General features: G+C 48.6%; 1 protein-coding gene across 1 annotated transcript; it reads right to left on the bottom strand.

Moving 5' to 3' along the window:
• Positions 1-25141, bottom strand: POM121 (POM121 transmembrane nucleoporin). Its single transcript, XM_044283907.1, has 13 exons — positions 24597-25141; positions 22746-22958; positions 20953-21117; positions 13548-13625; positions 12151-12322; positions 11963-12054; positions 11684-11751; positions 10796-10914; positions 10605-10710; positions 9369-9527; positions 6679-8010; positions 3553-3648; positions 1-2908 (listed from the first exon to the last, which is right to left on the bottom strand). The coding sequence occupies exons 1-13, from the start codon at positions 25037-25039 to the stop codon at positions 2811-2813; spliced, it is 3141 nt and encodes a 1046-aa protein (XP_044139842.1). The 5' UTR covers positions 25040-25141; the 3' UTR covers positions 1-2810.

The following is a 25141-nucleotide window of genomic DNA, read 5'->3' as shown; positions in this document are numbered from 1 at the left end:
ACGAGTTGAGCAATTCTGTTTTATTTAAAATCAGAAGTTTAAGACATATGAATTTATAAAAACAAAAAATATTCTAAAAATCCTCCCAAGTCTAAACCAAGCAAAACTGCAAGCTTACAAAACTATGTACTAGTCCAACATACATAAAGCCATACACGTTCTCCACAGACTTCAGTACTGGTAACCTCACAGTAGTACTTCAGGCTGTAAAGGTCTGAGGGTTCCTTTCTAGCTAGAGGACCGCTCTGGGACTGAACATCTGGTAGACTGGGTCTCCATTATTACACTTCTGGATGCACACATCAAGTAACCAGGTCTTCGATATTCCCATCAGCATGAGGAGTGGCATGTTGGCTTCACTAATCCATTGCTTATGTCCACACAGATCGCCCAGCAGTAAAAACTAGTGAAGACACCCTAGGCAAAACAGAAAACTTCACACTGGGTGCCAATACAGTGTACCCATAATTATTCACCTAGATCCACGAGCTGAGACTGTAGGTTTGGCTCCTCACCTTGGTGCTTCAGCAGGCAAATTCCATTAGTGTCATATGCCACATTCCCTGTCCCATGCTGCAAGTGATATACAAGCTCAGGACAACTAATGACATTACTGGAACATGCCTGCATGCTCGCCAAGGACAGAAGAATACAGGGGAGATGTATATACATTTATTTGGGGAGTGGGATGTCACAACAAATGCTTAAACTGTTCCACTGCGTCAATACCCCTTTACACTGCTTAACTGAGCAGACAATTGTCAGGAAGGAAGCATTTCTTCCGGACAATCATCTGCACGTGCATCTCCTCCACAGTATGTGAAGTGATTTCCAATGCCATCGCTTGTCCCCATACAGAATCCCTGGCAGCAGTGTGATGTTTAGATGGCACGATCTGCTGCCGGCAAACAATGATTTAGGTGCCGCATATACGATTCTATTACCAGATGTATGAGCGTTTCACTTGTTCATCGTGTAATTGGCGGCACCTTAACAGACAGATAATCGCCAACGAGAGTTTCTACAAACGCTTGCTAGCGACTATCTGCCTGATGCCTGGGCAGTGTAAAAGGGCCTCAAGTCCAGTTCCTTGTATAGATATTCAAGAGGATATGAAGGGACATGATGGCAACTACAAAACAAACTAGACTCCACTGCATGCAGGAAATTGCTTTAATGGATTTATTAGTTGAAGGGGGTCACCCGGCCTGATGCATTAATCACTTATCGACTAGATAAATGCTAGATGGGTATTGAGTCCAAACACTGCTTTGCTGTTCCCACCAGTTCCAGACTCTGAATAGGATGGCAGGGTCCATGCTAGACCACCAGTATTGTGGCTGGGTGGGACAAAGGTCTCCGACTGTTACAATCAGTGGGGTGCCAGGAGACAGACCCCTTGATCTACCATTTAGCACTTATCCAGGGGATAGGAGATTAAGGTTTTAGACTGGAATACCCCTTAAAAAGAGAAATTGAGTCTCTGGAGCAGCGGTCTCACTCTCTTCAGCTGTTTCAGAGCTACTCCATTCTCCTAACGGAAGTGGCAGCAGGAGAGCCAGAGATTGTCAGAGCAGATCTAGAGCAAGGCTCTAAAAAAAGGTCAAAATACATACAATTAGTCACACTGACAACCCTGCATCAGACATTCTTAACCTATAGAAATGACAAGCCAGTGCAGCTTGCACCTCCGTTCAGTTAAGCTAGAGATATTTTAGGCATTTGCAGTTGTAAGCGTCACTGGCAATGTGTACGCTCTGATAAAGACCCTCAAGCCATCCTAGTTCACTCCAAGCAATGCGATGAATCGATTCAGTAGACCCAGACCAAGCGGGCCATAGCTAACATGTCGAACACCCCAACATCTGCTGCACAGTCTCACAACATGCGGTTCACTTTCACTCTTCCCCTTAGAGGTAGCTTACAAATACATTTTTCACAACACAAATAAAGTGACTGACAATTAGAGTATGGACAGTCATACGGTAAGATGGTGCCCGCTTGTTACTGAATTTACAATCTGCACCAGAGAGGGGAAGGACCGTTTTGGCTGTAAAACAGCTCCAACACATCCTAAAGCTTTAGGAGTCAATAGATGATAGAAAGCAAGTAAATGGTTAACACCTTGCAGATTACCACATGTTCTGGTATAACTGGGGAAATCCTGGCAAAACACGCATTCTGAGTTTTAAAAAAAGTGCTTCCTTGAATTCATAGGGAAAATACACACCAGGCAGCAAGTCAGTCATCTCCAATAACTTGGTCAGTTTCAAGTGCGGTGGTAAATATTCATTATGAACATTGCTATGGTCATGGTACAGTGGGTCTAGGCTTTTGGCACTCCGTCCCTTGCTGAGCAACTCAGCAATAGCTGGAATATCAAGTTACCTAGATCATCAAGTAGAGAGGAAGCAGGCAAAAGGAAAAAAAAGGCACTGCAAATAAACTGACTCAACATCCAAAAACTGAAGTACAAGCAGTTCTACAAAACACATTTATACAGATAAAGATGAAGCCTGCTGCCCCCAGCCACAGGATGGTCACTGTCCAGATGAGAAAGTGCATAAAGCAAGGTGGCAATGGTCCAACGTGAGCACGACCAGCGGGAACTGATTGGCAGTGTCATTACGCATGGAACGGTAGCCACTTCACTCCATAAAGAACCAGGAAAGGATAGCAATAATCACTCAACCTTGCCTGAAAAAGAAAGCCAGCGCATTCGGTTTCTCCGTTTCACGAAAACCCGCACCAACTGTGTACAGGGACAGCCCATTTAGTTCACAGGAGCTAGTGGAGACAGTTTGGCATTTCTACTTCTTCCGTGTGTGCTGACGCCGAGCCATTAGCCGCTGCCGAGCTCCTGAAGTTTTAGAGGTTACTCCAATGGAGAAGCCATGACTTGCTTGACCTAGGAAAAAATAAAAAATAAAATAGAGATCCCAGCAATCCCTCCCCTCATCTGCTCACATTTTGTTTTACATTACAATAAATATATTATAACTATACATAGAAATATTCTGTCCTAGAAGACCAACCATAACCCTCTTCTCTCTGCCAGCTATAAGACAACTGGCAGGAGCAGCCTCCCCCTCCCATGCAATAGGACAGACTATTTTGCCTTCCCTCAGTCAGGCACCAGATTTAAAAGCAAAGCTGGGTGCTCCAGATTGCTAGAGTAAATGGGTATTCACATTACAGTGAACACTGGAATTTTGGCGCCGATTTAGCACCAGAAAAGCAGGCGACCGCACAGATCTGAGGCTGCACTGCCATTCATGAGGCCAGCAGGTTAAGCCACAATGTCCTTTCCTGGTGGAGTCTGGATGGCCACCGCTGGAAGCAGCAGTGGATGTCTGTTCAGGGTCCATAGCAACCAGATCTCCATTCAGAATGCATTAGGATAAAACTGATCAGTTCTTTTCCGGTATTGAGCCCCTAGGACGGAACTCAATGTCGGAAAAGAAAAACGCTAGTGTGGAAGTACCCTAATGTAACATCTTTATGAAAAACGACTCCAGAATCTATACCGTGAAGTCAAAACTTGCATCTTACCAAATGAAGAGTTGGGGCTGCCAAAGGATTGTGTAGGAGTCCCAAAAGTATTAGGTGCAGGGGCGGCGTTTTGACCAAATGGTGTAGCAGGCGTTCCTATAGACAAGGCAATAATATAAAATAGAAGTGAGACATTTTTTACCGCAAGCCAGTCTAGTATTTCAGCCTGCCCATAGGGATCACCCCCCATCTTCTAGAGTGATTGTGTCTATTATGGATACCCCATCACTATGATATGGAAGTCTGCCGTCTCATGGGAAACCAACACCTAAAGGGCATCTTTATGCAATTCCATTTCCATCATCCACACGATTGGATACACGAAACAGACTGTACTCCTCATCCTGCATCATGGTATCTACTGCAGCTCTTTGAATGAGGCATTGGGACAAGCAAGTCTAGAAACCAAGCCAAACACAGCACATCTCTTACTGGCGCAATGTTTCGTAACCCGAATAAGGCCTGGATTTTACAGAATACAGTGAAGCTTAATGCAGTCACGAAAAGCACAATTTAGTCTGAGCAACCTTAAACATCTGCAAGACGATAAAGCTGCCCACACGTTCAATAGCCGACAGGAGTAATGGAGTATGGCCAGGGTAAGGGTCTTCTCAGAGGAAGGAACTGACTTCTGAAACTGCAATATTCTCTCCATCACTAAAAGTACACTCGCACTAGAATCAATTACAAATTGATAAATCATATACCCTAAAGAGAAACCTTACTGCAGTATAGGGAGTGGCACCTTCCATGTACACAGTGAACATAGGAGCCTAGGCTGTATGGTGTACACTCATCCGTGTATATCCAGCAGAACATGTGCGTGCAAGTCTCCAGTATGAAGTCTGATTCAGGGCTGTATTACACCAACAGATTATCTGACCAATTTCTGTTCAATCAGACCAATAGCTGGCATGTAAACTGCCATCTGACCAACAACTGAGATAATTGTTGGCATAATACAGCCCTTATTCTCATACGTACACGTTTCATCCTTAGACAACTGAACCCTGATCAGTAGAGGGCAAGTAGTCTCCAGACAAGCTTGGACAATTTAATTTGAAGTTGGGGTGGGCGATATGGCCTAAAATCTATATTGCGATATAATTTTAAGCATGTGCGATATGCGATATATTGTTTTCTATGTTGGGGGGGGGGGGTGTTTAAACTTTTTTTTTTTTTTACTTTATTAACTATTGGCCTCCTTAAGGGCTAGAACTCTTGTCATATTCACCCTAATAGAGCTCTATTAGGGTGAATAGGACTTCACACTCTCCCTGCTGCCCTGTGCTTTGTGCACACAACAGCAGGGAGCTGACCATGGCGCCAGCCTCTCATGTGCCCCCCCAGTCCCATCTCTGGAACTCCCATAGAAATGAATGGAGCGTCCACGCACATGTGTAACTGCTGTCGTTTCAGGGGGTGCAGGACCCCCATTCTTGTAATCTGTGGGGGTCTCGGCAGTAGGGGCCCAGCAATCTAGTAGTTATCCCCTGTACTGTGGATGGGGTATAACTTCAACCAACCAACTCACGTGCGCTGTGGCCGCTCCTTCTCATAGGTCTGTGCGGCGTATTGCTAATGCTGTAAGCATTAGCAATCCGCCGCACAGACAGAAGGAGCGACCGGCGGCCACAGCGCACGCGAGTATGATGCTGCTCTCTGCTCACTAACATACCATGGCAGCCAGGACTTCAGTAGCGTGACTCCTGGCTGCCATAGTAACCGATTGGAGCCCCAGCATTACACTGCTGGGGCTCCGATCGGAACTGCAAGCTGACACCAATGATGGGGGGGGGGCCCCGACCCTGTGGGATATGGCCAGCACAGTCATTGGTGGCGCAGTGGCCACAGTCCCTCTCCTCCTCCTACTCTGTCCTCATTGGTCTTCAGCGGCAGCCGCGCACAGTGGGGAGGGAGGGACTCCCTCCTCCCTCAGCTGTGCCGGCTCAGGAGAAAATGATCATATCGCGGTCCGGCGATATAGGAGATATGGCGAAAATCCATATCGTGGCCCAAATTCATATCGCCCACCCCTAATTTGAAGTTAAAAAAGGGGTATTCCGGGTTGGTTGAAGTTATACCCCATCCACAGTACAGGGGATAACTATTAGATTGGTGGGCCCCTACCGCCAAGACCCCCACAGATTACAAGAATGGGGGTCCTGCACCCCCTGAAACGACAGCAGTTACACATGTGCGTGGACGCTCCATTTATTTCTATGGGAGTTCCAGAGATGGGCAAGCATTGTATTCAGCCATCTCTGGAACTGCTTTAGAAGTCAATGGAGTGGCCACATGCATGTACACCCAGCCACTGTTCTTGTGATCATTGGGGGTCCTAGCAGGAGATATCCTCAGAACTAAATCACATAAGACTATCAGTTGGGATATGGGTCTGTGGACTGCAAATCGACCGCTAGTACAAAGGAGTAACCTTATCAAGGTGTGTCTTTCAGTTTTACGCAGGCATACAGTCCAGTCAGATTAGCTATCCAATTTTGGAGAACACCCATAGAACTGAATGGTGCATGCTGGGAGTTGTAGTTCCACAATAGCTGGGGGTACTAGAGACTGCTGCCTTCGGTCTAACAGAAGCCTAGCATGACACCCACTGGGAATCGGACCACTGCCTTGCTAACTGACCCACCAGACATGCCTTCATACCAGACACCATAAAATGCAGTGTGATCTCCGGGCAGCATGTTAGCAGGGGGAGCTAAGCAGACTGACACAGCTTTCAGATAGCACTGCATTTCATGGGGACAGGCTCCTGGCATCCCTCCATACATAGTACAGCAGCAGTGCTTGGTATTGGAGCCCAGTCCCATTCACTTCTATGGGTCTTCTCTGCAACGAGGCCAAGCGACAATAGTGACGTCACATGGCCTAGGATCTGATATTGATGACCTCTTCTGTATAGGTAATTAATACAAAATTCCTAGGTAACCTCTTAAAAAAGGCACATCCACCAAGCAAAAGCCGTCATAAGGCAAATGCTGTGATAAGAGGGTCTTCACTGCTATAAGCCATGAAGAGCCCCCACCCCCCATGGCCCACTGCATCATTCAAGCAGCTTGCCATTTAAACTGTCCACTTAAACATGAAAAACAATTTTACACTCACCAAAGGGGAGCTTGTTTTCTGTTGGTCCAGGGGTCCCAAAGCTCAATGATGTGCTATTCTGAGCCCCAGAGGAGTTTCCAAAACTCATGATTGGGGCAGGCATAGCACTTGTGGTTGCACCAAAGGATACAGCAGAGTTTGATTTTTCTCCAAAATTAAAGGGCTTTGACGCACCAAACTGGCTTGTGGCGGGGGTACTGTTTGTTTGCGTGCTATTCATCGTGCCAAAGGCTGTAGGGTTTGTTGTTGCAACAGCAGATCCAAATGAAAAAGTTGCACTTGAACCAAACGCTGGTTGAGAGTTTGCACCAAATGCAGACTGAGAGCTGCTCCCAAAAGCAGGCTGAGTGCCTGATCCAAATGTTGACTGACCTCCAGAGGTGCCAAAGCTGGCAAGTGGATTAGTGGCTGGTTTGCCTGCTTGTACACCACTCCCTGAGCCACTGTTAAAAGTAGATGTACCAGAGCTAGCAGGGAAGGAAAGTGGATTGGAGTTGAGTGGAGACGAAAATGCAGAAGCGGCTGACCCAAACACAGAGGCCTGTGGGGGCTGAGACATTGGAGCAGTTTGTGTATTCCCAAACGCATTCAAGCCAGGTGTTGCTTGTGAGGTAGGCGCTTGTCCAAATACAAGTTTTGTCTTTGTTTGGGAGTCAGAACTTGTGCTGCTTGCCAAGAACGCATTTGTAGAAGCAGTGGTGCTACTAGAGGTTATACCGCCAGAGAAGGTGGAACTAAAACTATTGGTGGCACTGCTGGACGCCAGCAGAGGAAGTGACGGCTTTGTAGCACTCTCCGTGCTGGGAGTTGTACTGGTTGACGTAGCACCAAACCCAGAAAAAGATGGAGCAGTGGATGTAGGATTTGAATTCATCTGGAATGTGAAGGGCGATGCAGATGTGGCAGGCTGCTGAATGGACGAGTCCCCAAATATTGGTTTAAAGGTACTTGCAGGTTGATTCTGCTGCACATTTTGCTCGCCGAATATTGGTTTAAAAGTATTTGTTGAAGAGACAGAGGGCAGAGATGGCCCACTTGAGGAAACACTGGGTGGAGTGGAGCTCACAGTACTGGGAAATAGTGGCTTAAAGCTAGACGGTGAATCATTTCCTGATTGTTGGGTAAGAAGTTGGAGAAGACTACTTTTTGACTCCGGTTTGTTCTGGGCACCACCATCCAGCTGAGATGTTGAGTTGCTGGACACAGCAGCACTTGGTGGGGACATCATCTTGACGGAAGCGTTCTGACAAGGACCAGAATCGTCTTTAGAAAACAAACCCAGTGAGGGAGCTTTCTGACTTGGAAACTGTGCAGCAAGAGCTTGTACAGGTTCTAGGGAACAGAAAAAAATACATTTAAAAACGCACTTACATAAAATCAAGACAAGTCATTAAATTGATTGTTAAGATAGTCCCTCAATATGAGCTGTCTGAATTGGCCATAGCACTTCATCAAGTGCCACATTCCCACAGCTGTCTCCACTGTCAGTCCACACATGCAAGCTTCTGAAAACGGACGCAACGTACACCAGCAAGAGCAATTTTTATTTTTAACAATTAAATTTTACTCATTTTGGGCTAAAAATCATTTTTTCCAATTGATCTTTATTAAAAATATTCAACATTGAGCGTTTTAGCTCTGATCAGTTAAGAGCCATCAGGTGAGCAGCCTGACAGGAAACCGTAAAAATACGACACCTGCTACCCGAGACTCAAGGCTGTACAGAGAAAGAAGCTCAAAGTTTTTAATGAAGACCAATTGAAAGGGATTTTTTTTTTTAGCTCAAAATGAGTGCTATTTCCCTTAAAAAAGGTGTCCATAGCCTTTAAGCGCACCCCTCCCATTCCCTTTAGACTGACAGAGTGGCGCTTACAAAGGAAGCAGGAGAAGAGGCACAGGCTCAGACCTGCCCTCTGCATACGATTAAAGGGGTTTTCTGGGACCCAGCAACCCAAGTTGCATGGATTGACCGCTCTGGAACCTCTTCTATATCCACTGAAGTCACACCCTTTACCAGGTTTTGGTTTAGTGTATGGACAGGGACTACATCAGACCAACATGGGAGAGGTGCAGGAACTAATAGGAGTTTGCACAAGTCCCAGGGTAACATAGTTCCCACCCAGTGCAGGGCTGCAGAAGTGAAGTCCCCATCCGTAAACCAGGTAAACATGACATCCGTGAATGTAGTATTTTTGAAAACAGTCATAACCAGAATTTAGAGCATCGATCCACTCAACTCACAGTAGGTTTATGGAGAGCCCTTGTAAAAACATCTTTTTCTCCAAACAATAAAGCACATTATCACTAAGTGAAGGCTGAACTAGTCCTAACCCTACAAAGCATTGTGTCCAATTTTCTGGAAACAGATTTCTGGAACGGTAGCTTTAGTATTAAAAGCAATGACTTTGCACAGTCCACATGAATGTATTTTCATTCTGGGTCCACAAACAAAAAAAACACGGAAGGCACTCAGGTGTGCATGCCATTTCTGTATTTCCATTCTGCAAAAAAAGTCCTATTAATAGAACTTGTCCATAATGCAGACAATTAATGACAAGGATAGTGTTCCATTAGGGGCCAGCTGTTCTGTAAACTACAGAATGCACAAAGATGTCATCCATATTTTTTGCGGACCGCAAAATACATACGGTCGTGTGCAAGAGGCCTTAGCATACACACTGCTTCCTCACCTTGTGGACCTTCCTTGTTCTGCATTTTAGCTAGACTCTGTAGTAAGGGGTTACTAGTTGTTGTAGAGGTCTGTGATGTGAGAGCAGATGTTGCAGATAAACTAAAGAGAGGTGATGCAGCAGCAGTAGTAGATGGCACAGAGCTGACAGGGATAGAATCTGTAAGGGGGAAAAAAAAAAAAAAGATAGGCATATTATGTATACAAATATCAATGCGATTAAGGATATTTTTTAAATGGGTTGTACAGGACTGAAACACTGTTGGCACATCCTTTGGACAAGTTAATATCTGATGGGGGTCAAACTTCAGGCACTCCTACTGATCAGCTGCTGTAAGGGGGTACAGCCCACAAGTGAAGGATTTTATAATTACCAGAATAGTACAGAGCTGCGTACAAGTCACCATTGCGCATGCGCAGCGGCGTGCGCATTCAGTCCAGCGCGCGGCACGGCCGGGAGAAGACTTCAATCAAGATGAAGCCCGCCCCCAGCCAGAATCCAGGAAGTGAACGCGCGGTGGCAGCAGGTAAGTTTAAAAACGCAAAGTGGGATAACCCCTTTAAGAGAATGGAGAGAAATCCGTTCAGGATGTCTTCAGTTCCGGACCAGAACGCTTTTTGGCCGGAGAAAATACCGCAGCATGCTGCGCTTTTTGCTCTGGCCAAAAATCCTGAACACTTGCTGCAAGGCTGGATCCGGAATTAATCCGGATCCGGCGTTAAGCTAAACGTTGTTTCGGCGCATTACCGGATCCGACGTTTAGCTTTTTCTGAATGGTTACCATGGCTGCCAGGATGCTAGAGTCCTGTTTGACTTGGTAAAGTGTAGTGGGAGCGGGGGAGCAGTATCCTTACCAGCCGTGTGGCTCCCGGGGTGCTTCAAAGTGACGTCAGGGCGCCCCACGCGCATGGATGACGTGATCGCATGGACACGTCATCCATGAGCATGGGGCGCTCTGACGTCATTCTGGAGTGCCCCGGGAGCTACACGGACGGTAAGTATACTGCTCCCCCCCTACTACTATGGCAACCAGGACTTTAATAGCATCCTGGGTGCCATAGTAACACTGAACGCATTTTGAAGACTGATCCCTTTCAAATGCTTTCAGTTCACTTGCGTTTTTCTGGATCAGGCGTGTAATTCCGGCAAATTGAGTACACAACGGATCCGGACAACGCAAGTGTGAAAGAGCCCTTAAATAGTTCATTTTCTGAAGACACTTCGTAAATAACTCACCAGAAGAAGTTTCCTCTAGTGCCTTGTTAAGCCTCTGTAAAAATGCCTTTTTCTCAGAGTCCAGATCCTTTGATGTAATATTGTATCCAACCACAGGTGGAGGAGGCTACAAGGAGAGAAAAAAATATTTTTGGTAGAACTCAAAGTATGAAGGGAGTGTGGGTGCTGGGTTATGTACAAAGGTTATTTACCAGTGGGTACTGATCGCCACGTCCAGAACAGACCAACAAAACCTTCTTCCTACGAGGTCCACCACTTCCATTATCAGATGAATTTAAAGCAGAAGACTTTGAGGAAGGCGTTTCAATATCTAAGAAAAAATATATAAAGCAAATAAAAGCTGTGCCAAACAATCCTTCCATATAATGTAAGTGGGGGATGGGCAAATCAGACACCCAGCATCCCCAATCAGCAATGCTGGCTTACTGTAGCTCCTCTCCCAAATGGAAAGTCCCTTAAAAAGGCGACCAGCTATCCATTCAAGCACCGCTTCCCCTTCATTACACTGCATATTGTCTTGCTTGCAACAGTTGCATAGACTAATTACAAGCACTTGTAATTACACAGTGCCTCCGAGACAAGACGAAGTAAGAGGAGGAATGAAGAGAAAGCAGCTCACCTGGAGCACCACCTCCTCTTCAAAAAGCTCATGGCAGGGTACATCCGTTTCCGTATTTTTGTTTTGTTCAAAGATAGAACCACATAACAGACAAAGATAGTACTGTTCTATCAGGGGCCAGCTGTTCCATTCCACAAAAAAAACTGAATACACATGGAAGTCATCTGCTTTTTTTGGAGACTGCAAAATACTGAAAAAGCCATACGGTCGCATGCAAGAAGCCTTAGTGGGGGGGGGGGGGGGGGAGAATTGCCCATGGCAAACAGACTGCTAATGCACTTTTCCTAAATGCCTCTAAATTACAGGTGAATCCAACTGGTTGTATATCCAAACTTGATATTTTTGGTTAGTGTGAATTTTGTATCCAGTGGCCACCACGCGTGAATTACTGGCAAACCTGGTCTATGAACAGCAATAAAACCATGACATTTAGACCGAACGTTGTGTTCCTTTTACTTACACTGCCCAGACTGGTCCCTACTGGCTGATTTCACTGGTGTAGACTGGCTCACTTCATGTGGTTCTTCTCTGCAGGAAAGAAGGACATAAGATGACTACTAGCGCAGGCTACTTTGAGACAAACTAGTAGCCCGTCTAAAAATCTGTAACAACTATCTGATGGATCGGTAAACATCTGATCACTTAAAGGGGTTAAAAAAAAACTCACGTGGGCATGTCATGGAGATCCACATGCAGCAGACAATGGAGACTGCTGGAAGCTTTCATCAGTTACACTTACCTGGCCTTTTTGGCAGACAAGTCTGGTGTTTGGCTCCGGGATGAGGGTGAACTTGAAACTACAGATGAATTATGGCAATTTCTCTTTCGTTTCTAAAAGGGCAACAATTGCGTATTAAAAGTTTGTCCCTTATATTCACTGGTGCAAGTTTCCTAGAAAACACAACACTACCATCATCCATTCAATACCTGTAGGAGCACTCTGCTGGAACTGAAGGAGCTTGTGATTGCATTATGAGTCGGCATAGCAAGTCCGTTTATTGCGCAGCTACTAAAGGAACTATTGGAGGAGGTACGGGAGCGTTTGTTAGCAGTCTCATCAAGCATTTGTGTATTCAGCGCTCGTTTCAAGGTGTCTGACCTAACGGAGACAATGGATGTTAGGGTGCAAACAGCTATGATAACCAGGTCATCAATTTCAGGAGCCTAGAAAAACCTCTTTAAAGGGATTCTGTCACCTTGTTTTAGCCTATAGAGATGTGGACATGCGCAGCTAGATCGCCGCTAGCATGTCCGCAATATACCTGTCCCATAAAGCTGTGTCTTTTTATTGGGTTTTAAAAAAAAATAAAAAATAGATTAGAGATCTGTAGATGAGCCTGGTAAGGTGCCCAAGGGGCTGTACTAACCTTCTTGGTGCCCAGCCACTCCCCCTGCGTTCTCCGAATCTCCTCCTTTCTTCAGTTAGATTGCCGTATTCACGATGCATGAGCTTGTGCATGCACAGTGCTGATATATAGTGTTCCTTCCCTGTGCTGGCATCAGCCTCAGGGAAGGAACTGCGCATGCACGAGCTCACACATCACAAGATTACAGCAATCTAACTGAAGAAACGAGATTCAGAGGATGCAGGCAGTGCTGGGCTCCTTCACAGGGGGGTACAGCTGGGCACCAAGAAGGTTAGTACAGCCCCTTGGGCACCTTACCAGGCTCATTTACATATCTCTAAAATCGTATAAACACAATAAAAAAAAAAACACTGCTTTATGGGACAGGTATATTGTGGACATGCTAGCGGCGATCTAGCCGTGCATGTCTGCATCTCTATAGGCTAAAACGAGGTGACAGAATCCCTTTAAATGCTACACTATCAACTAAGTCTCAATTGATAACAAAAATGGTTGAGAATCAACAATGCTCATAAGAAAGGTGGGCATTCCTGGAAAATTCTTCTACGGGCTCGACTGGCAAGTTTCAGTCTAAGCAGCTAAAATGAGAAATGCAAAGCCAGAAAATTGCGGCACTGTTAGGGCTCTTTCACACGAGCGGATGTCATGCGGGTAATCCACTGCGTTGAATGCCAAGCTGCGCTCTGGACAGCAGAGACACGGAGCATTAACATGATAATGCTCTGTTCCTGATCTTTGTACTAGAAAAATCAGTGAGTTGTCACCTTTTTCACTACAAAATCATGGTGACAACTTTCTCACCGATTTTGTAGTAAAAAGATCAGAGGAACGGAGCATTATCAATCATGTTTTTGCTCAGTGTCTTTCATGCAGCAGATTAGTCGCATGGCATCCGCTCGTGTGAAAGAGCCCTTAGGGTATGCATTAATGTGAAATTAGAAAACAGACATTGCTTACTTCGAGAAGGAAGACAAAGAACCATTAACCACGGCAGACTCCAATGAAGACTCCCCACTTCCACTGCTGATCGATCTCCTAGAAGAAAGTATACAGTGACTGACTATATACAAGCAGTAGAGCTGAATGAACACTATACAGTATAAGGGTCTGTTCACATTTGATTTAACTAGACATTCTGCATAATTGCTGGAAAAACTACTGAATACACATCGAGAGCCCATACGGAATATATATCAGTAAAAGAGCATCCTTTTAGAACACCGAGTTCGTATACGTTAATGCACTAAGCCCTGGTTCACAATTTTTGCACCTGTTGGGCTGTCCATCGGAGATGTACATTTCAATGCTTAAACTATTCAAACATCATGACTGATGCGTGCGTGTCAATGAGGCTCACAGTCCAGAAGAATCATCTTTCATTTGATACTGACAAAAAATAAAAATTGCATAACTTGACTACATGATTCCATCTGGAAAAAACGAGATTTTTGTATAACTTACCAGTAAAATCTCTTTCTCGCTCTTTCCTTGGGGGACACAGAAGACCTTGGGTATAGCTCATCTCCATAGGAGGCGTGACACTAAGTGAAAACTGTTAAGCCCCTCCTCCACAGCTATACCCTCAGCCTGGAGAGAGACTGCCAGTTGCGTGTCCAAGCAGTGAGAAAAGGCAAAGTCCAACAAGGAACCAACAAGCCAACTACCCAACGGGTAACAAAAACTCGGAAAACGCACAGAGAAAAAACAATTAATGGGTGGGTGCTGTGTCCCCCAAGGAAAGAGCGAGAAAGAGATTTTACTGGTAAGTTATACAAAAATCTCGTTTTCTCGCCCAGTTTCCTTGGGGGACACAGAAGACCTTGGGACGTTCAAAAGCAGTCCAAAAGGGGGAGGGACCACAGCACCAAGGTGAAGCACCCGAAAGGCATCAATGAACCGCCTGCCTGTAAACCCAGGCGGGGTAAGGCAGCATCTGCCAAAGTCAGAGTATGCACCCTGTAGAACTCAGTAAGGCGTGCAAGGCAGACCTGTGGCCGCCGTGCCCAAATGCACGGCCGAAGCCCAATGCCTCCGGCCCAGGAGGCACCGACCGCTCTGGTGAAAGGAACGGTGACACCAAGACAGAATCCTGCCCTAGGTGCGATAACCTCAGCAATAGCCAATCTGATCAAGCGGAGGAAAACCACCCTGGAGTCTGTCAACCCTATGCACAGACCTCCTGGAACCCCAAGAGGCCGAACGACTGCAAGAGTCGGAGATCTCCAAGTAAAAAACGGCCAGGCCCAAACAACGTCCAAATAGGTGAGGTGTTGAAGCGAAAGGCAACACCACCTTCAGAAGGAAGGAAGGAAGGAAGGAAGGAAGAAACGAGATGCAGAACAGCCCTGTCCTGGAAAAGACAGAAAGCTCGTAACAAAAAAAGGGGGCCATGCCGGCACCCGTCAGAGACACGACTGATACGGAACACAACCGTACAGGACAGAAGGATAGAGAGAACTCCTGTAACGGCTCCAAGGGCAAGACCGGAGCGCCGAGAGCTCAGGATATAGTCCCCAGGGCGGTACCGAAGGACAGTACAGAGGAACCAAAGAGCCACTCCGAGGAAGAAGGTCTTGGCAGGCCCAGAGGGCCGGGAACGCTGGAAGAGAAAGAACAGCGCCGACACTTGACACCTCAACTAAAAGACAGAACCATGGGGAAAGAACTTCAGAGTGGGGAATGCACAGCTTCCCACAGAACCCCAGACAAAAAACCCTAAGTCTTACGACAGATCCTGGACGAGACACAGCCAGGAGTGGACAGCAGAGAACCCGCTGGAGTCGCCTGGCAAGCAGGCGAAAACCCAATGAGAACAGGCGCAGACCAGTAACACGGGCAGAAGGGTCGACAAAACTAGCCCCGTCGGCCCTCGAACAACGTTGACCCGCATCCACCCGAATGGGGGAGCAGAAGGACAGATGGAAAGAACCCAAAGGATCCGCCAGATGCCAGGAGAAGGCAGGCTAAAGTCCATGCTGATGTAACCACGTTGTACAGCCCCTGTGTGGGATCAAAGGACAATCTGAACCGAAAAGGTAGTCCCCCCAAGTTATCGAGAAGGTAAGTCTACATCAGGACCATCGTCTTAGAACGGGCCACGCAATCTGCACCCAGCGGGGAGGACAGAACGCGGTAGACTCTGTAAACAAGCACACAGCTAATACAGCCAGCGTGAACAAGGGAGACAGTACGAGGCCAAAAGGAACACAGGAACCATCCACAGGAACAACCATGCTCACCCCAGAGGGGAGGACAGTGAAAACACAGCCTCCGAAGTCTGGCGGGAAGCCACATCGGAGTGATCTGTATAGAGCGGGAGCCAAACAAAGCCGGCGAAAAGAGGCAGTCGAGACAGAGGCCGACAGAACACCCTCCAACCGAAAGGAGGAGGAGTGGGCAACAGGGAAGCCATAGGACAGCTCAAAGGCAGAACCCGCTACACTGTGAGACGCCCGGTCCACCGCCTCGCAGAAGGCGAATACCTCGAAGAACCCAAGGCGGAGGTCCTCCGGACCTGGGTAATCCAGCACCCAAGAGAAGTTGGGTGACCGTCCCGAGAAGAGCAGCCCGAACCCGGTAGCAGATCAGACAGAAGCGTAGAGGCGCCAAGAGGAAGGACTCATACCACACTGCATCCGAAGAGGAGGAAATTGCGGCAGGCAAGGGAACCGCAGTCCTGCCAGCGCCAATGACGAATTCGAGAGGCGCCTCAGACAACAGCACTCTCGACCATGTGACCACTTGCGCAGGGAAGCAATGCTGCAGAAGGACGCAAAAGGCATGCATCTAGGACCCACGAACACTCCCTGGAATGAAAGGCCAACTAAATGAATGAGCACCACCCAGCTCGGTGCAGCAGAGAGAAATAGAGCCTGTCCGGTCAGGAGGACAGAATGAACTCCCTAGGGACGAGTGCAAGGCTGGCGGCAAGCATCGTCTCCCAAGAAACAAAGGTATGCCGCAGGAAGCAGGTGAGGCATACGAACGAGCAGCCCCGCAAGCAGCGAGAAGGCCAACCCACCTAGAAAAAAAAGGGGGGCTCGTCCCAGAGCGCCACAGCATGTACGGAATCGCAAAGTGCAACCTGAAAGGGAGTTATGCACAAAACCAGTATAGCATGCGATGGAACGCAATCAGTCCACCCCGAAGGGGGGGAAATTGTACCTGGCCAACTGCAGTTGGCAAGAGTGCAAAGACCCGTCCCAAAAGGGAGTGATGCCTAAGGCCGAACCTACTTCAGAGAAGCAGGACATACCCTATAAACCAGCAGGAACGCAGGAGGTCCACCTAGTGAAAGGGGAACATGCACAGGGGCATCCTAGCATTAAAGGAGTGTGCAATAATACACCCAACACTGAACTCAGCGAGAGAGTAACTACTCTGCCAATGAATGGGGACATGTACAAGTCCAGCCCAGCCATATAAGGACAGCCGTGAATCCCATGAGCGTGCCAAATTCTGCCCTGAAGTGAGAGGTGGTCACGCACAAGGCCAGCACCGTATCCAATGGAAGTGCAAGCGTTCCACCCATGTTAGAGGGCCATTCTCATGGCCAGCAAAGTATCCGGTGAGAGTGTAGCACACCGCCCAGAAAAAAGGGGGTAAAGCACATGGCCAGCATCTCCTCCAGGGAGAGTGCGAGCACACCGCCATGCATGGGAGTCATACACATGGCCAGCAACGTACTGGCGAGAGACAAACACAGTCACTAAGAACGCGTGCATGTCGCCTGAGGAAGGAAGGCATGCCCCTGGCTGGCAGCGAATCCAGCAAGAGTGCGTACACCGCCTACGGAAGAGGGGTCATGCCTATGGCCGACAGCGGATCCAGCGAGAGAGCAAGCACCCTGCCATGTATGGGGTACATGCACGTGGCCAGCAACGTACCTGCGAGGAAACACCCAAAGACAGAGGGATGTATGTATGCTGCCTGAGGGAAGGAGGCATACCCAAGGCCGGCAGGGAATCCAATGAGAGTGCAGCATACCGCCTAAAAAATGGCCGGCAGCGCAACCAGTGAGAGTGCAGCACAATAACATAGTACATAAGTACATCATAGCACATCAGCGAGAGTGCAGCATAATAACATAGTACATAAGTACATCATAGCACATCAGCGAGAGTGCAGCATTCCGCCTATGGAAGGGGGTCGTGCACATAGCCAGTACCGTATCCGGTGAAAGTGCAGTATCCCGCCTAAAAAAAGGGGGGCATGCACATGATCGGCAACAGATCCCGTGAGAGTGCTGCGTTCCGCCCAGGAAGGGGGTCACGCACATGGCCGGCAGCGAATCCAGTGAGTGCAGCGTTCCGCCCACGGAAGGGGGTCACGCACATGGCCGGCAGCAAATCGAGAGTGCAGCGTTCCGCTTATGGAAGGGGGTCGTGCACAAGGCCAGCACCGTATCCGGTGAAGGTGCAGCATTCCGCCTAAGAAGGGGGTCATGCACATGGCCAGCCAGGGAGAGTGCAGTAGCCCGCCTAGGAGGGGGGGGGGGATGCACATGGCAGGCACCATAACTGGAGAGATTATGAATGCTGCCTACAGAGGGCCGAATGCACTTGGCCAGCGCCGTATCCTGGAAGAGGCAAGAAAACCGCCTAAAAGGGGAAATGCCCTAGCAGCGACGCAGGCTGGGAGCGCAACACCATGCCGCCTGTGGAAAGAGGTCATGCAGACATGCAGCATTACTGATGAGGCTGCAGCGTCAAGCGCAGCCCAATAGAAAACATGATCTATTATTTTTATGTTATTTCATTATTTTTTTTTTAATTATTATTTAAACTCAGCCTCTGAGGCTAAAGGGGAGCCACCATATAGGGGCCCTGAGAGACAGAGAAAAAAAGGGGGGCCAACTATACAGACCCATTTTTGGGAGCCGGCCTGCACCCAAAGGGTTAACAGGGATCCGGCCTGGAGGGCGGCGTGCGATCCCCTGGGGGCGGAGGAACCTCCAGGCGGGAAAATTCGCGCCTGGAGAAGTTCCCGCCCCCTCCACCAGAGGCCGGAATATTGCGGCCTAGTAGGCCGCGAAGCCGGGGGCTAAATTGCGGCGCCCGGCCCGTCATACCGCCGGGACCTGCGGCAGAACGGCGCTTCAAACCGGCCGCGGGAGCCCACCCCGCGGGCCGGTCGGGATTGCGGCCCAGCAGGCCGAAGCCTGGGACCAAAGTAGCGGAGCCCCGCCGACCGCGGGAGCCCACCCCGCCGGCCAGAAGAGACAGGGGCCCGTAATGGCGGTTTGCCGGCGCGGGAGCCCACCCGGCCGGCCGGAAGAGACAGGGACCGGAATGGTGGCTCGCTGGCCGCGGGAGCCCACCCCGCCGGCCGGAAGTAAGGGGGCCTGGAATGGCGGACCGCCGCGGGAGCCGCGGAACCTAAAACCTTTTGCGGCGCCCGGCCGCACCGGATATATTAGTGCTGACCGGACCGGTGCCCGTGATGGGTCAGGGGCAGCAAGGCGCGGGCCCTCTGGCCCTGAAGCAGTGGCCGGTAAGAGGGAGGGGGACCCTGAGACCGGGTCTGTGAGAGTGGGAAGCCTGCCTAACCCCTACGTCAGGGGCAGCTAGGTGCAGCTCCCCAGGCATTCTTCTTGCAGGAAGAAGGGTGCCAATGTCCTATGGGAGCAGAATGTCGCCCTGTGCAGCCAGGGCCAGCCTAGGGCTAGCAGGGACAAAAGGGTCCAGAGGCCCTGTCAGTATGGGGGTCAGGCACGCAGGAGACCGGGGTGGGGTGAGGGGTGAGGGGGGGGGGGGACGTAGGGCTGGAGAAGCCAATCTCTCACCATAGCCGTCTTCACCCTCGGTCCGTTCCAGCAGGGTCGCCCCTTCAGCTACTGGCACCGTAGTGGCAGGACGCTGGAAGAGGGACTTGGCGTGCGGGCGACCCTTGTGCTGGCGGGATGTAGGGGAGCTGGGCTGCCCTGATCCACCTTGCCTTCTGTGGGGGAGGCAGCAGTGCGGATGACCGGCACTGGCGCAGCTCGACCCCGGGAGAAACAGAGAGGTCTAGTGCGTCTCTGTTGTCCCTGATGTTCTGGAACAAAAAGAAAAGAAAAAAGTAAAAATCAAAAATTAAAACAAGGAGAATCAGCCCTGCAGAGCAGGGAGTGTCTTGCCTCCTTGGACACTAAGCAAAAACTGGCAGTCTCTCTCTCCAGGCTGAGGGTATAGCTGTGGAGGAGGGGCTTAACAGTTTTCACTTAGTGTCACGCCTCCTATGGAGATGAGCTATACCCAAGGTCTTCTGTGTCCCCCAAGGAAACTGGGCGAGAAAAAAACCACTGTGTTGAATAACTAAATTGCTGTATACCTTTTGCTACAGTTTGATTGTCATGTGTTAGGAGGTGTGAATTCCTGAGCTATACCTTTAAACCAAAAATTAAATGTGAACAAGTCGAGCTTAAGAGTATTCCAGCTTTTATCAGCTGGTGAGGTTCCAACATCCAGTGCCCACACAGATCTGTATTGGCAGCTGCTGAAAACCAAGCAGCGGACTGAGCCAGAAGCAGGAGACTCCATTCACCAGGTGACCATGCACATTAGTCTAAAGTTGTTCACAATCAGTCAGCTAAAATGATTGTCAGACTATCTTTGGAAAATAAATCAGCCATGTTTAAAGGGAACCCGTCACCTCCCAAGCTGCCAGCAGCACGTTTCTTATACCTTTCTTCCTGAAGGCAGATGCAGCAAAAGTACTGAAAACAGTTTTTATCCCCTGCCCGCCGCACTTCTCCACACATGCTTGAAGTCAAGGGGGCAGCAGCCTCCTTGCTTCAAGTCACAGTAATCGGACCCCCTTCCCTGTGACTGACAGCACTTATGCAGAGGGTTTGGCAAAGCCAGCCGAACTGCCAGCTGTCAGTGACAGCGAAGGGAGCGTGGTTACCTGACTTCAAGCATGTCGAGAAGCTGCCGGGCAGGGGATAAAACAATGTTTTCAGTACTTTTGCTGCATCTGCCTTCAGGAAGAAAGGCATCAGAAACCTGCTGCTGGCGGCTTGGGAGGTGACGGGTTCCCTTTAACAGTTTCGTCCAATAACTGAACAGATCTTTCATAAATGATCTGTCTTTAAACGAACTAAAGATCCTACTATGAAAAGACGTCCCAGAAAAATCTTTCCTTCATCGTCCAGTTTCAGGGGAAAGCGCATGGGCAGTGTGAACTGTAGTGGCCTATATGAACCAAAATGTTCCTGAACTGATCATTCACCAGATGTCTGTTCTACCATCTTATCTACTGCGTGTGGCCACCTTTACCCTTAAATTCAGAAAAACACTATGCAGCTCTGTGATCTAACTCGTCTCAGTCTACCCAAGGCCAAGGTGCTGGCCATACCTCCCATGATGTTCTGAACTCTTACCTCCTCTTGGTATCCATCACCCCACTGGCACTGTAGTCTTCATCTTTGTTCATCCTCTTTCTGCTCTCCCGGATGGCTTCGAGCACAGTCTCCTTTGCACAAGGATCTGGAGGTGTGCACGAAACTGATGGGGAGGCCAGGCTGGGAGACAGCAGGCTAGTCAAACTTAGGAGAGAGAGAGCAAATGTGAATCCTTAAGGCATCTATGAAGTATTCCCTCAACACTTGCAGCATAAATGGATATTAGGGATCAACTGATTATCAGCTTTACCGATATTATCAGCCGATAGTCAGGCTTTTGACCATTATTGGCATCTATTTTGCCGATATTCCAATAACGTATGGGGGGGGGGGGGGGGGAGAGAGACACAGATCGTGCTGCTGACCGCGCTCTCCATGCTACCTCAGCAGCACATGGGAGAAGGAAGCAGTGTTTCCCTCCCCCTGTGCTGCCAATGAAGAGACAGATAAGAGAAAGGGAGGGGCTGTGGCCACTGCGCCACCAATGATGTTAACTTACTCATTCATTCAAATTGAACAGGAGGCGGGAGCTGGCTGCAGAATCACATAGCCGGCTCCCGACCTCTATGAGCTGTAGCTGCGATCCACGGTCGTTAACCCCCCTCAGGTGCTGCAGATCACAGCTACCGCTCATAGAGGTCGGGAGCTGGCTATGCGATTCTGCAGCCAGCTCCTGCCTCCTGTATATGAATAAATTAAAGATTTATCTTCATTGGTGGCGCAGTGCGCCCCCCAGCATTAATCATTGGTGGCGCGGTGCGCCCCCCAACCCCCGTATTAAAAACATTGGTGGGGCAGTCAGCCCTCTACCCCAGTATTAAACACATTGGTGGCACAGTGTGCCCCCCCAGTATTAATCATTGGTGGCAGTGGCCACAGGGTCCCCTCTAGCCTCCGATCAGAGCCCCAACAGTGTAATCCTGGGGCTCCGATTGGTTACCATGGCAGCCAGGACACTATTGAAGCCCTGGTAAGCTCCATGCTCCTGTGTGCACAAAGCACAGAGAAGCAGGGAGAGTGTAAGATCCTATTCACCCTGATAGAGATCTATCAGGGTGAATAGGACAAAGGTTCTAGTCCCTAAGGGGGCTAAAAGTTAGTTATAAAAAAATAAAGTATAAATGAAAGAAAGATTAACAAATAAATAAAATACCTACACATTAACAAACATTCATTTTCAGAAGATTTGTGTAAGAATTTTTTTTTCAAAAATGAAAATTTGTTATGTACTGCTGACATCAGCACATCACTAATGTCAGTCAGCTACATAACGTTATTTCTCATGACAGAAACCCTTTAAAAGGGAACTTGCCAACCAGTTTATGGTGCTAGAACCCTACTCCGTACCGATGAGGGGCAAGCACCCTCTAACAGCCGTCTATGGATAGATATTTGGCTTAGCTATATTCCCTGGTCATGTCCCAAGGCTTGTTAATAAGTTGGATTTTGACTACTTGGAGATAACTCTTTGCATACTTTACATTTAGAAAGACAGGCACCCTGCCTAAAAATCCCACAACATGCATCTGCAGAGGACGCATACACTTACCTAGTCTAAAAACTGACGCTACGACTACAGACATTTGGTTTCCTGCAAGTGATGGAAAACAAGGTAGTCCACAATGTGGGGCAATAAGAACTTTATGGCAGCCAAAGCCTCCGTGTAGCCCTGGTCCAAACACTTCTCACCCCAAGAATCGCGTCAACTACACAGCCTAATACTAACTCTTAGGGAAAAAAATAATTATAATTTAAAAAAGTTTATTACTTACACTGGCGAACGAGCAATAGTCGGATCAGGACGTGCAATTTTCACAGTCATTGGACTGCGAATCTGAGAATGTTTAGGAGACAGCAGAGTTTTCCTTGGAAAGCCATCTATATAGACTGTGGGAAGAGACCCAGGCATGCTGTACTGGGGCTGGTGGGTAGGGTACCGCCTGCGCGGGCTCATGAACGTCCGGTTACTTACAACTGGAGTCTCTCTGGAGAGAGAGGAGAAAAGTGCAAGATTTGACATCAAATTCTGACATTTCACGAGATAGATAGAGATATATACACACATTCATCATCTCTCATTCCCCTATGACACTGCACAACTGCTAATCAATGGTGGCAGTGGTGATGTGCACAGACGGCACATAACCACCAACATGCAGGTACACAGCATGTCACTTCTAGTCTAGCAGGGTCAGGAAGCAGAGGGGAAAGAGCTTGGCACCGGACCTGGAACACCAGGTAGCATGTTTTAGAACAGGAAGAGCTGAGCAAATATAGTTTTGCGGGAAAAGATTCAATAAAAACTAATTTATACATTTAAAGGGAACCCTGTCACCGGGATTTTGTGTATAGAGCTGAGGACATGGGGTGCTAGATGGCAGCTAGCACATCTGCAGTACCCAATCCCCATAGCTCTGTGTGCTTTTATTGTGTCAAAAAACGATTTGATACATATGCAAATTAATCTGAGATGAGTCCTGTCCTTGACTCCTCTCACGTACAGGACTCATCTCAGGTTAATTTGCATATGTATCAAATCGTTAGTTTTTTACACAATAAAAGCACACAGAGCTATGGGGACTGGGTATTGCGGATGTGCTAGCGGCCATCTAGCAACCCATGTCCTCAGCTCTATACCCAAAATCCCAGTGACAGGTTCCCTTTAACGGCTAAAGACACTAGGGATGAACAGAGCGTCAGGTCCTAGATCTGTAGTCTCTTCGCTTTGTTTTAATGCTGTATGGAGAACTGTCTCTGTACAGCATTAAAATGTATGTGCTCCGGCGAGGAGGAAAGAGTGATCGCCGAAATCTCACAAGACTTCGGAATTTGATTTTTCAACTTAAAAGCCATTTTAAAACTTTGTTCCGAAAACCGCTTCTGTACCGAGGCAGCAGACATTGGATACCAGTTATAAAATGGCTCTTAAAATTGAATAAATCAAATGCTAAAGTTATTCACTGAAGTCTCGCGAGATTTCAGTGATAACTCTTTACATCCTTGGAGCCCATACATTTTAATGCTGTACAGAGAGATCTCCGTAAAGCATTAAACCGAAGTGTGGAGCTCGTTTTGTTCATCCCCAACAGGCACCTTCAGAACTTTTCTTTAAATCACATTTTACTCATTTTGGGCCAAGAAATCATTTTAATTGGCCTTTATTTATTTTTTGTGATGTGTGGTTAATCAGTCTATGGGCAGACTGTCTCATCTCTATAAAGCTATACATCAAGCTGCTCAGCTCCTCCTGCTCTACAACATGCTGCCTGCAGATTGTACTGCAATTGGAGGGGACCGGTCTGCTGTAAAGGGGGTGTCTAGCTACATGGGGTGTTTTTTTTTTTGGATAAGCCACAAAAGGCTTATCCTCCTTATAGAACATCCCAAGCTGTTCAGTGGGGTCCAACCCCTGGTCTGTGCTGCAATGACAATCTGTACAATACTGTAGCCATGGGGGAAGAGTTGCAACCCCCCCTTCCCAATTAGCTAGTGATTGCCCATCTTGAGGAACCCCCCCCCCCAGCACTGAGCCTGCCCCCCATCAAACACCGGCACATGCGACAGCACCAGTGTGTCTCCCAGCCGCAGGTAACCTCCACCAGTGCCTCATTACCAGCACCCACCTGAACGAGAGGCGCCTGGCCGGAGTTGGCACCGCGGGGTTAGGCTTGGTTAGCCTTTCCTTCAGTTCCCGGGCACCCCGTCCCATGCCACGGGCCGGGGGCTCCTGCTTGCCGAGGTAGCTGCCCATAAGTAACAAGAAGGAGGCCGGGCTCCACTTGACAAGCGGCTCCCGGGGTCTTCTGTGTGGAAGAGGCCTCTGCCGTAGAGCGGCCGCTCCGCCAGCGAGTTTCCACAGCCGCCTGCCCGCCCTCCGATAAGCCCAGGCGGCGAGCGCACACAGCACCAGGGCGCTGAGCAGAGGGAAGCAGTACAGCAGCAGCAGGAGAAGCAGGGCAGCGGGCAGGAGCAAAGCGACCGGCTGTAACTCCCGATTCAAAACGTCCCGAAAAAGCCGCCTCAGCCGATCCCTGACCCCTCCTACCCGCCCTCCCGACGGACACATGATCGGCCGAGCGTCCCGCCAGGCCTTAAATACCCAGCGTGCACCACGAGTGCAGGACCCCGTCCGTCACATCCCGTGTATCCAGGCAACGTGCGCTCCCTC

This window comes from Bufo gargarizans, chromosome 3, assembly GCF_014858855.1.
Source record: "Bufo gargarizans isolate SCDJY-AF-19 chromosome 3, ASM1485885v1, whole genome shotgun sequence".
Classification (NCBI taxonomy): domain Eukaryota; kingdom Metazoa; phylum Chordata; class Amphibia; order Anura; family Bufonidae; genus Bufo; species Bufo gargarizans.
This window is presented reverse-complemented; position numbering and strand designations above follow the sequence as displayed.